Source organism: Haliotis rubra, unplaced genomic scaffold, assembly GCF_003918875.1.
Source record: "Haliotis rubra isolate DU_JTF1 unplaced genomic scaffold, ASM391887v1 Scf85, whole genome shotgun sequence".
In the NCBI taxonomy this organism is placed as follows: Eukaryota; Metazoa; Mollusca; class Gastropoda; order Lepetellida; family Haliotidae; genus Haliotis; species Haliotis rubra.
The window spans coordinates 685,030-698,656 of NW_025767579.1; the positions used below are offsets into that span (position 1 = coordinate 685,030).

At 36.8% G+C, this 13,627-nt stretch overlaps 1 protein-coding gene across 1 annotated transcript; it reads right to left on the reverse strand.

Moving 5' to 3' along the window:
• Positions 1-1,264: 1,264 nt before the first annotated feature.
• Positions 1,265-8,481, reverse strand: LOC124262696 (peptide methionine sulfoxide reductase MsrA 2-like). The gene is given in 8 exon segments (XM_046697220.1): positions 1,265-1,951; positions 2,158-2,561; positions 2,564-2,770; positions 3,368-3,496; positions 3,915-3,979; positions 4,428-4,523; positions 5,415-5,548; positions 8,302-8,481. Coding segments are annotated over 7 exon segments (777 nt in total). The 5' UTR covers positions 8,328-8,481; the 3' UTR covers positions 1,265-1,951; positions 2,158-2,441.
• Between the last annotated feature and the right edge of the window lie 5,146 nt (positions 8,482-13,627).

The following is a 13,627-nucleotide window of genomic DNA, read 5'->3' on the forward strand; positions in this document are numbered from 1 at the left end:
ACATTATTCATTTAGTTGTATTTTTTATCTTTGTTGGTACATATGCCGATATCAGAGGATTGCAATGACCATCCACAAAATATAGGAACCATTGAGGTGTATACTGAACAAGAAAATTTAGGGATCACATATTTTTAGGGGTGTGTTTTTGTAGTGATGACTGTGCACACAGTTTCATAAGAATATCCCAAAATATGTTCATGATCCCTAATTTCTTTGTTCAGTGATATATCATATTGCAAGGTTTGATTTTAGAACCTCTCTTGCTGAGTATCAAGGCATTGGCAGTATTGCTGTGTTTGCATCCAGATTTGCTGGATTATTTTTCAGTAGCTGGTTTACTTGTTCTTGGCCTGGTTCTGTGGCAAACAAGGCTGTAAAACTCCAACCAATACATACATAAAGTCAAAAGTCATGGCCCGAACAACACCATTGAAAGCATTTTTCAGTGAACTTCTAGGGGATAAATGGAATGGCTGATTTGCCCAGCACACATAGAGATAATTATGTTTCATAATGACTGACCTTGTAAAGAGACACCTCAGGCTTTATCAACGACTTTAGTATCTATTGCTGGTAATATTAACTACCACTACTGTATTGTTTGGTCTTATGGGATTTAATAACCGGTAGCATTTTAGTGCTGGACATTTGATGTTCACCGACTATTAACATGTTTCACTAAAATTAGTTGGTCTTGGAATTCTATCATATTTCGTTTTACCCAGGACTGCATTTCATGCAACATATTTTTACATAGCCTTCTAGAAATATGTGTAAAACATTTTCAACACACCCTATAATAGATGAGCAGTTCCTTCTTATTAAGTTCAAATTTGAAAGAGAGGAGCTTTCTTTATTTCACTGTGCCCACCTCCCTCCCTTCCACACCCCCTATGGTAGTGATAAGTTTGATGGTCACCCCTACCCCCTCCAGTGATTTTTTCTGAGGATTTCCGACAATGTAATTTCAAATTAATCAATTCTGTGAATCCATCAATTTTCTCTTACCCCTATTTCTCTCAATTCTCTCTCTCCGGCTTTTCAATGACCAATAAGTTTTCAGGTGATAGATTTTCCTGTTGCCATCCATGCCCCTCAGATCTCACTGGTCCTGACTCTCCTATAATAAAAAAAATGGCCACTTAGAGATCTCAAACTGGGGCCAACCATTTCTAAAGTCACACTGGAATTACATCAAATGAGTAAGGAAAGACTTCAGACAGGCTGGTATGAGGCTGGCATTGATAAACAGACAATGGAAAATTGTACACTGAAGATTTTATTTACAAATTTATGAACAAACTGAACCATTATACCAAGTGAGAGTCGAATACATTGTTACATGTTCATCTTCATGAACAGAGTGTTAGGTAGCAAACATATCCACTGAACATCAGATCTACATATATCACAGGTGTACTGGGAAAAATCACTACTTTTTATTACATCATCAACATTGTGTTGTTTTTCTGTCACTAATGTAAAGTAAAAATAAGGCTATTGGCTATAATTGCTGCAAGGGTAATCGGCAAAAAATGTAAAGAACACTACTAAAAAATTCAAAGAACCTGTGTGTTTTATGTGACATCTGTCGTGTATGGTTGGTATTGTAACACAGCCTTCCAAGTGTGGGCATTCTTAACTTGTTTGGAGCAGTATATAATCACATTGGTTCTACATTTGGACATGATACACCAACAGGTCTAGCATGCTGGTTATACGTCCATGTACACATTTTGCAATAAAGGACAGTGAAATAACTCACTATTAATATCACTGGTATTGTTACAAGACGTAAGAGCCCACATTCTGACTGCCCCAAAACAAGTGTGCGTGTTTGTTGATTATCATCACATTCATCGATATTCCAGCTATTTTCATTCTGTAAACATTAAGAGCAACAATCTGAAACATTGTATGTATTGACACGCAATCAATCGAGCCTGACCTCCACTTACATTTAGACACCTTCTATTACATCCACAGGACCAGTCCAAACCAGTATAACACATTCCATGAGGGTAAAAAGGTGTTGCATGTGATCTAAGCAGAGCTCCAGATAAGATTTAGCTCATGTGGGTACTGTACCCACTGTATTTTTTTAGAGAGGGTATTATGAATGTTGAGTGGGTATTTCAATCAATCGAGCCTGACCTCCACTTTCTGAGGATATATAACACATTCCATGAGGGTAACAAAGTGTTGCATGTGATCTAAGTATGTTTCTGTATAACAATATTCACCTGTAGGCAAAGATTATTTCTGTGAATTGTGTACACATCTTGTTCCTAAACTGATTGGCAGCACAATGACTGAAAACCTGAACAATGACATCATATCTCAATGTTGAATTGGTCCTGAGCCATGTACAATGAGGTGAGAAAAAATCCTGAAAGTAGCACATATACAACTTTGTAAAAGGGAGCCCATACAAGACCCTACAATTCATCTTTTTTCTTGTTTTTTCCAAACACTCCTACAGGGCATGACACCCCGACACCACCCAGCCCACAATATCCACCTGGGTTTTTATACAGATATTGTTGGTGATAGTCTTCTCCGCGTAGTAGAACTCCGGGACTGGTAGGATCTCAGTGGTAATTTGAGGATAGCCTTTTTTCGTCAGCAGCTCTTGGTAGGCATCCCTGGATGTTTCAGCCAGTTGCTTTTGTTCGTCATCATAGTAGTAAATACCTGATCGGTACTGAGTGCCGGAATCATTCCCCTGCTGCATGCCCTGCGTGGGGTTGTGGTTCTCCCAGAATACCTGAAATGTACAGTAGTGATGATGTCTAGCATGTTTGTCTTAGTAACATCTTACATGTTCATGTTTGCTCACATCCCAAATATGATAAATCTGAAATACTGTTGATTGGCCAAATATACTCACAAGACACTATTTTCTTAATAAACAATATTGGTGCATCTAATGGGCTACCTATCTGCGTCAAGATATCCATTAAGGAGGTCATCTGAGGTGAATGGTTGACGAATTTTGACCAACAAATCTAAATGAAAGCTGTGTGGGTTTGGGAGCAATTCAAATATCAGCTTTCTAAACTGTTAATCTGATGTTTTGGGTTTTTTCGCATTTGGACCAACTTGATCACATGTGAGTCAGAGACACAGAAATCAGTCTGAATACTTTGATCATTAACAGCGAGAATTTAGAACCCTCGACACTGAATAAAATGTTCATCAATACGACCTTCCATTTAGGTTTCCTCTGGATATTCAAGCATTGAGGTATTGCTGGAGAATTATCTGAATATAATGAGATTGTCAGGAACATTGGATCACACAGTTTATGATGTTTCATGAAATACAATATCATTAATGGAAAGAAAAAAATGTGTCAAATTACCTGTAGCAGCCTTGTAAAGTTTGTTTTTTCAGGATCGTACACAACTCTGACGACCTCGGAATGCCCTGTCTGGCCTGTACACACTTCCCTGTATGTCGGGTTCTTGGTGTAGCCGGCTGCATAGCCAACCTGTCAACAGAGCGTCGTCAAATTCAACCCCATTCAATGATCCCCCACGTCATATATTACTTATCTTACGACACACAGTGCCACATGCATATCTGTTTGTGGTGCCCTGCCTTTATTTCCATTCTTTCTGTTACCTATTCAACCATTTTTCTCTCAAACAGAAGCAGACGATTTGTAATAATTAAAATTGAGATTTAACTCTTTAACCCTCAGCTACCGACTCGAGAGAGCATACCACATATTTCATCAAGGTTTTTAATACATCTTAACTCTTTCAACTTAAAAGACATCTCTCTTTCAGGTGATTTACTGTTGTGGATTGGTGGGGGAAATGCAAGGCATTTTCAGGTATATATGAAGTCAGAGATATGTGTTTAGTACAACTGTACAGTCAGACAGCAATGAAAGCCAAGCCTACGTGAGTAGAGTAGACGCCCTTTTCCTTCCAGTATTTTCTTTCCACTCCCCAGAAGCATCCCATACCTGGTGATGGAAGCAAACATTAGAGTCTCTGTGGACACTCTTCATGTAACCATAGCTACAGTGGGTAAATGTTTACACAGATGAAATATTGTGGCATTCCTATAAATAACTACAACCAAATCCATAGAATATCATGGTGCATATCCAGGTACCCACAGCTTCAAACAAGTTCTAAAGGTTCATTGAACATTTATTTGTACAGAAGGCAATTTTATAACTGCTTTTAACAGATCTCAATAAGACTTGGGACAAGAGACATGAAAGTGACCAACCTGGTGTTATCACAGGAATCTGAGCCATTATCAACACTGGTAATTAACCTTGTCACAGCCAAAGTGATAATGCTGTATCATTCTCCAATGTTCCCAATAATTCATCTCTGAGAATACACAGGCAAGCACCTGTTTTACTGGACACTGAGTGCTTAACAGGCAACGAGCAATCTTACCGATCATGGCCATCTTCATGTTTTCTGGGAATGGAGGTACAGTTGGGTTTCCATTAACAGCGTGTTTTGGTGACACCTTCAGCCCTTCATTCCGCCCTGAAGCAGGAGCACTCACTATGCTTGATGTCCTCTTTATTATGGTGTAAAAATACTAACAGATTTCAAGTCCCTTGATTGATAGGGAGAAACCTTTTTCAAATGGTGTAGTGGCCAAAGTTTTTCAATAAAGTGTGAGATGATAGGATTAAAGTATCATCAGATTAAGTATCGACACAAAATGATACACAAAAAGTAAGAACCAATTAAACTGGTATAAAAAAGTATTACAAAATATCCGTGAATAGGGGTCACACTATCACTTAAACTTTCTCTGGAGACATTCTTTGTTTATTCTTTAGCGATTATGCTAGCTTGAGATCTCTAAAACTGAGTTACAATTTACAGCAGAGTTAAACGCATCTTAGCATGGTCTGGAGGAAATTAATTGAAAAGAAAGAAAGCACCTCACTTTTAGTTTGTGGTATTTCTATAACAGCAGGGTGTAGTGGTTATCGTCCGCCCGAGAGAGCGGAAGGTATTTTCCGGGTTCAATCCCATCATACCAAAAGACGTTAAAATGGAGCATTAATGGGTACAACAAGGACTTCGGCTCGAGTCAGTAAAATGTGTTTAAGTGTAAAAGTGGGGTATTCACCTGCGGCATGGTATCTCAGTGGGATAGCACTATAAAACCAGCTTCAGTCTGGGCTAGTACAAGCAAGCCACACATACACATACACAACGCAAATGCATTTCAAATCCTGAATATTCAAGCATACAGGGCCGATAAACCCAATATCACCTCACCTATAACATTTCAAACAGATATGCTTGATGAGTTTTAGTTTTTAGTCCTCCTCCAAAACAAGGAAAGATAGCAATTCAAATATTGGGGAAAGAAACACTCAGAATAAAGTTTTGTCATTCAACATCATACATCACACAAACCTGGCAAAGCTTCTTCCTTCGTGATCATAGACATCTTGGATGCCAAATCTCCCATAGCAAACCAGCTAATGGAGGGGGCGCTGTTCTTTACCAGACTCACGGCAAGCAGCAACCGAGCAGTCCTCTGTATCAACCTGAAACGGTGAGTATCAACTTGAAACAGTGAGTGAGTTTTATGCTGTATTTTAGCAATATTCCAGCAATATCTCAACCAGGGATTCCAGACATGGGTTCACACATTGGACCCACCTGGGGAACTGAAGCCTGTCTTTGGTGTGACGGGCAAACACTTGAACCACTGGATGAAACCTAGCAAAATCCCAAGTGATGATGACAAAACCTAGTTGAATTGTTAGTGTGATCTCTTCACTGTTTGAGCATCTAGAGTTACATTCAAGTGTTCTTGTTGATTAAATAAACAGGTATCCTCATCAGCAGTCGAGTCCATCAAAAGATTCTGACCACATCAAAATCACTTGTGTTAAAATCCCCATAACAGCATTCCTCATGCTCAGAGATACCATGAATGATGATGATAATGATGATGATAATCTGAACACTATACATATATAAGAAAGCAATAATATACACTGATAGTCCACATATTTATCCAACAACTGAGTAAGTGAGTTTTGTTTTATGCTACTTTTAGCAATATTCCAGCAATATCATGATGGGGGACACAAGAAATGGGCTTCACACATTGTACCCATATGGGGAATCGAACCCAGGTCTTCGGCATGACAAGCGAACACTTTAACCATTAGGCTACTCCACATAACCTATCCAACAACTGAAAAACGAATTTACCTAAAAAATCAACTGATTGACTTTCTGCATACAATAGATGAGTGAGTGTCTTTAGCCCCTCCAAACTTGGAGATTTATAATTGAGCAGTAGAGAAGAGTTAGTTAAATGTTACGATAAATGAGTCCACTGGAGAGGAAGAATAGTCCCACAGGGGGAAGGAGCTTAAGATCCTCAATATCGAAGGAGTGTCCCCCAAGCAGAGTTCTTGTTTGTTCATCCAGTACAAACTACAATAGCTACAATATTTGCAACAGAGAGTAATGAAAAATGAGAAAACACTAATTTAACATAAACACCCTTGTTGGAGTGTTGTACCTCCTAAATATATCTGTATTGATGGCCAGTCATCTTTATGACTGAACTGATCTGTCTGGTGGAATCCCCATCAACCTGCAGTCCAGTCTGAGTGTCCTCGAAAAGGTGAATAATAACATACAAAAACAACTTTAAGCACCCTTTTGTATTTGTAAGCTTGACCCATGAAGATCCGGGTTAGAATTGGTCTTCAGCAACCCATGTTTGTCGTAAGAGGCGACAAACGGGATCAGGTGGTCAGGCTCACTGATTTTGTTGACCATGTCATTGTATCCCGTTTGCATAGACTGATGCTCATGCTGTTGATCACTGGATTGTTTGGTCTAGACTCGATTATTTACAGACCACCACCATATAGCTGGAATATTGCTGAGTGGGGCATTAAACAACCAACCAACCAACCAACAAATCCCATGCTCTACCAAATGTGGTGGCAACTGTATTTATGTTAAAAACATCTTGTGTACATTATCTGAAAATCAGTCAGTAATGGACAGCCATGGTAACATGTGTATGAGCCCAGCAACATATAATTAGGCAAAGAAATATGGTTTTGTAATGCCAGATATATAGAGCCACAATATTCTACAGACCATAGACTACTTCTTGCTGATGTTTAATTGATTATGGAAACAAACCTATTCCAGTATGAGGCCAAGCACAGGAAAGATTGTATCTGCCATAAACAAAATAGACATCCTCATGATTGTATTGGACCATATGGTCCCTGATTGGACATTGACTGAAATAACTTTTTTAACGCCCTATTCTGCATAGTTAACTAAATTGTGACAGCTCTGCTAATGGGTCATGTTTATCAACAAGCACTTTTTCCTACTTCCTGAAGATATATCAAATTAACATTTAGACTAAAAGGAAAATGAAATCAATAACTGTAGCTTGTGGAATTTCCTCTTGTAGATATTACTTTACATAATAAGCCTGGCTTGCATGTTTGATATAATAACAAGAAAGCAGCCATTATTTAACCATGTCAACTGACTTACCTTCATATAAGTGACACAGCACATTATAACGCAGTGGTGTAACCATGGTAACAAGACATTGACCCAGTTGGATTGTACCCTGATATAATCAACTGGTTATTCCCAGTTCACATTAAGCTGATGTAAAATCATCAGTTTAAACCTCAACATTCAAATTCATGATGATAAATAATATCACAATATGTGTGTGATGATGATGATTTTTTTACTCTAAAACATACATGGCATTGTGTGATGATGACGACGATGATGATGATGATGATGATGATGATGATGATGATGATGATAATGTCTATGGCAAAGATGACATAATGTTTCTATGATCTCTATCTAAACAATTGTTAGTTCAATTGTAAGTGTGGTCATATAGTCCAAGTTTTACTCTAAAAACATACATGGCATTTAAAGAAGGGTTGACCAAATGTTTAAACAAAGAATCCTTGAAAATACTCCAGAAAGGCATGATCGAGATATGCCACTGATACGTCACAGGTGTTGCAGGTATATGCAAATTACAATTAAATAAAATATAATAATAAACCCTCAACAGAACTCATAATCCTTACTCATGAATAATAAATAAATTGTAAAATGATGTTGATGTTTTTAACTTTAGCAATTACAACGCTCCAGCTGTGATAACTACAGCACACACAGGCTGGCACCGAGTACACTGTCATACACAGTCATGGATCACAAACGTAATTTTCAAATTACACATTCCTCCTTTCTAACTTCACATGATATATCTCACCACATGATATTTGTACCAGCTGCCATGGTATATCCAGATTTGATATTTTTTGTGACAGACGTATATCCCTGTGCCACGTATCACACACGACTATGTGATACGGGAACACCACACATTAGGTAAACACCAGGTAGATCCCACACTCTTATCTGATTGCCCAACACTAGATTACATGATCTACACTAGCGGAGTACACCAGTGTAGGTCTACCAGCTGCAGCAATATAACCATGTTAACAGTTCAGTGGTGGGTGGTTGATACAAAAACACCTGTCCAGAAGGCTAACTGTCTCCAACCAAGAGAGCAGGTTTTCAATTTTAAAATTTAGATCATTTGGTAATAGTCATTAAATTAGCTTATGAACAAGATTGAGTCACTTGGCTTTGGAAACAATATGTCTGTTTCAAAATTCTGATAAGGAAAGATCAGGCTTAGCTGGATCTTTTTAACAGTGCAAAGGTACTTTTTTTTAAATCAGGGCATAAATTTCCACAATGACAGGGAAAACTGAGATGAAAATACTTTTCATTTTATTTTACTTTGGAATAAAGGTCTGGGTTGGTGTGTGAGATGGGATACACAGAAAAATAGTCCTGATGATCTGTTTAACCTTACAACACACTACACCTAGTTAAAAGAGTAACATTGTGTCTAACCTTACAACACACTACACCTAGTTAAAAGAGTAACATTGTATCTAACCTTACAACACACTACACCTAGTTAAAAGAGTAACATTTAGTTATATCAAGTGTAGGTCTGAAAAGTGTAAACAATCAGTTTTATCAGAAATTTGTACAGTTAAACATTTTTTAACAATCTGCTTTCTACAAGTTTAATTTTGTGGATTATTGTGAGCTGATAATGGCTCTCATCTTATCATGTCTTGCATTTGCAAAAAGGAGACTAATAAATGAGAGAATGCTTTATAAAATGTATATATGTTTCAAACTGTGACATATTATGTTCAAGAAAACATCTAAGGAAATCAAATATACAGTAGTTGGCCATAAGTGAGTCTTGATTAGTGAAAATCCCATAGACTTGCATGTTAATTAACTCTTTCAAGAATAATTTTCATAAATTAAGTTTCGGTCGAATTGCTTTTAATACTTATCTACCAGCTGGGAAATCATTCCAGCTACATACACATAATTTCCATTCAATTTTCCGATGATTATTAAAAAAACTGCAACTAATTAAACAACATTTATAGACCATTACCCATCAGGTTTAACATGGCTGTCTATGGGATAGATTAAAAGTTCTACTTATATATGGTGCTTAATCAGGTGTCACTCAATAACTAGTCAATGGAAAGATGAAAGAAAATTGTGTACACGTAGCTGAAGATGATTTCCAAGATGTTTGCAAAATATCAAATTAAAATTACTTCTACTCAGTTTATGAAAATTATTCTTGAAACAGTTAATTAACATGTAAGTCTATGGAAATTTCACTAATCACAACTCACTTATGGCAACTACTGTACACGTCTGCATTATTACTATACAGATGGTATTTGTGGTACCAGAGGGTCTATATAATAAGATGGTATCTGGTAGTACAACGTGAATTGTGAAATCCTTTGAAACAAAAAGTTTCCTCTACCAATTTCACAGAATGATATATGAATGTTCATTATCGTAAACATGATGAAGTCACTGAACATGCTAAATATCAACATTTTATCAATTTTTGTAAACAAAATATCTGACCACTTTCATCGGGCTCATTATCTTTCCTGCAACGATTATATATACAACAAACATTGGCCTTTACAATAGCTACTGACCCCTTAGAAACTTATAATGATAATAATGGATGACTGCCTTAAACTCTCTCAGCCCAAACAGATATTTCATTCTTTGTTTACATTCAGCTCCTTAACTTGATACATGAAGCCTTGTCCACTACTGACTGATATATGATATCACTTGAAATCGGATTACCATGTTTACTGCAGTAAGAGCCCTCAGTCTGTCCTCCCTGACCAACTTCCAGACCAATATGTAATCACAATTAGAGACCCTATCAAAACAGGACATTAACATGACAGTCTATAATCTCTTGCATACATTAGATTTTGTTCAGCTAGGTTCGGTCACTACTGCTTTATCTCTGACAACACATTTATTTTGTAGCTGTTTTAGTAAGTCCCAGATTGTTAATTTCTCAGTGTCAATGAGCTTATCATGGAAAATACAGTACAAGGCTCATGACTCAGCAAATACAACATACAAGTAACAAGGATATTAATACCAAATGTCAATACAAAATGCCTGTCATGATGAATTGTTGTAATCCAAAATTAAATAGAACTAGGCTGTAGATAAAAAAAGATAGCACACTTACCTAGAAAGTTCAGATATTTCTTCATGAAACTGACTTCAGTATATTCACTTGCCTCCTTGTATCACACACACAGACACACACTATACAGTCAAGGCACGTATGTCCTGAATAAGGATTTCCTGAGCTAGTCATGTCCCTTATTCATTGCAGATTGCCTCATGAATAGGAAATAAATTAATAATGTTATCTGCATGAAGGCTTAACATTAACTGTTTACAAAACTGTTGCCTGTCATAAAGACCCTGAATAAACTCTTCCATACAGCCCATGTAAGTCTGTTCCAATCAGCACTCCCGGTTCACTGCAGAGTCAGAAATAAGGAGGTATCTTGGCTCCATTATATTCTATTCTATTAAGATACCTTCTATCTGTGTGTACAATATGTTCATATCAGAGACAAGATGTTAGTCTCATAATATGTGAATTACCAGTAATACCATGATTACGTCACTGATGTTAAATGTCACTGAGAAAAATTAATATAACATAAATAAGTATTGTAATTCCAAATTCCTTTCAAGGATAAGGGTTGGTCTACAAGGTATTTGGAGTAATTTCAATAAATGAATAACTGAAAAGAAGCTTTTAAAAAATTAAGATAATTATGTTTAATTCTAAAATAACTATCAACAGCACTATTAACATGTTTGTAATAGGATACATTATGAGATCTTTTTGCAATAAAATGACTTGAAAAACTTGCATATTATTGATTGGGTCTTAAAAAACAAACAAACAAAAAAACTAACAAAAGGGTTGTTAGATACAAGTGGCTATACCCTTCTTCAAACAGTTATCAAGCCCAACAGTTTGGAACATCACTGAAACCTAAGTAGAAATAGGAATTCTACCATGACTTCAATAAATACTCCATTGTGATTGGTTAATTAAAGTCATTCAGAGGTATATAATCACGTTATATAAACCTCTGATTTTCAAACACAGTATGTATTTTTTTTAAATCTTAATAATGCGGTTATGGTAGAATCGAGATACACATGCTGTGTTGGAAAATCAGAGGTATATAATGAAATTATTATAGCTCTAAATGTTTTATTCAAAACCTCATGCTACGCATTCAGTTTTAAATCAAAGTTAGAACTATTACAATTTCGTTATATACCTCTGATTTTCCAACACTGCATGATTATCTCCTAAATATCTAGTGGTTAACATAATAAGATGGAAAAAAAGACAACTTGATAAATGACAATATGTTCTTAATGTGAATACACAATGCCATTTAGAAAGTGGTCAAATGTAACACATGTTATATTTGGGATTACACTTTCTCAGTAAAGAACAGATTCTAGTACTTTTCGGTTGGGTTGAATCCCATGCAGGATTCGAACCCACACCCTCAGTCAGGCACCTAATCGCCAGCACACAAAGTCAACAACCTAACCCGCTCAGCCACTGTGACTTGTATGTTCTTAATGGACTAAGATGGCATGGTGTGCCATCTTCAGTGTTCATTCCAGCATTCCTATAAAAGTGATCTGGGCAAGGCCCTAGGCCCCTACTTATGTGGGTCATTTAGAAAATAATGTGGCCCATGTCAAATTGCTGTGACGTTTTTTTGTCATACGCTACAAGTTACTAGTATGAGTTCACCTATTTTTTTAGACTTTCAAGCCAGGTGAGGTCAACAAGAGAAACCATTCTTCAACACATTAACACAACAGTTAACATCAAAAAGTATTTGAAAAATATGAAATAATAATAAACTATAAATGAACCATATCTCGATGTTCATAATGACAACTCATCTGAACATTCCAATACTGACTGAACAGTTTTCTTAGTCTAGCTAACTGACTGACTGAGTTTGGTTTTACACCGCTTTTAGCAATATTCCAGCAACATCACAGCAGGGGACACCAGAAATGGGCTTCACACATTGTACCCATGTGGGGAATGGAACCAACGCTTTAACCACTAGGCTATCCCACCGCCCCTAGTCTAGGTAATACTAAGTCTTTCAACCTGAAACTTTGAAAACAACTGGACAACCTGATCCTTATGATTATGATCAGTATAAAGGTGACTAATACATTTAACGTTGTTGTCGGATTATGTTTTGGGTTAATGGCATGCTGTACAATTATTGTTGTGATAGAGTTTTATTTACGTTTTTTTTTAGGCCACAGGCCCACAGTACAAAACATTTCAATATTGTGATTACAAATGGAGTGATTCATACAATTTCAAAGCAAAATATATGTATTTAGACAAATTCACAGAAGTAAGTTGATGGTTTGAAGACATAAGTCGAACAAATGTTTCAAATGAGGGGTTACTGTAGTATTTGTACTCAATATACTGCTTTCTTAAGTCGGTGAAGGCACAGCAGACAAGGATAAAATGGTACTCGTTTTTGACAAGCTGGATATTATATCGAAGGCAGTATCTACATAAACGGTTCTCGATGTCTATGCCCAAAGCGTCTCCCCATTTTGATCATTAGCTGGTGGCAGCCACATCTGAATCTAGTTAAGCAGCTTTGCTTCAATGGCGGGGAACTGATTTGTGAGAGATAGGATTCTGCATGCAGAACTGTTTTGTAAGATGAATAAGCTGTCAACTTGGAGTTAGATGCTATTGAAGCCTGCCATCGTTGAATGTTGTAGTCAGACACTCTTTGTTTGAACTCAGACATGAAAATATCAATATGTCCAATATCTTGCATAACCCAAGCCGCATACCCGAATCCAAACTGGAATAAGATATGTTTGATTTTTGTGGCCCAGGAAGATCTGTTGACGTTGTCTAATCCATATAGCATAAGATAGGTTTGCTTCGGTAATCTGTCGTTATTCATGTTGATTATTTTGGCCCAATATTTAACACATTTATTTACATAAGAAACATATAATAGAGGTCGTCCACTTTAGCCGAGCATCGCATCATTGCAGGTTGTCAAAGGCAGATGTAGAATTCGTTTAATGAACTTTGTCTGTACCCTCTCGAT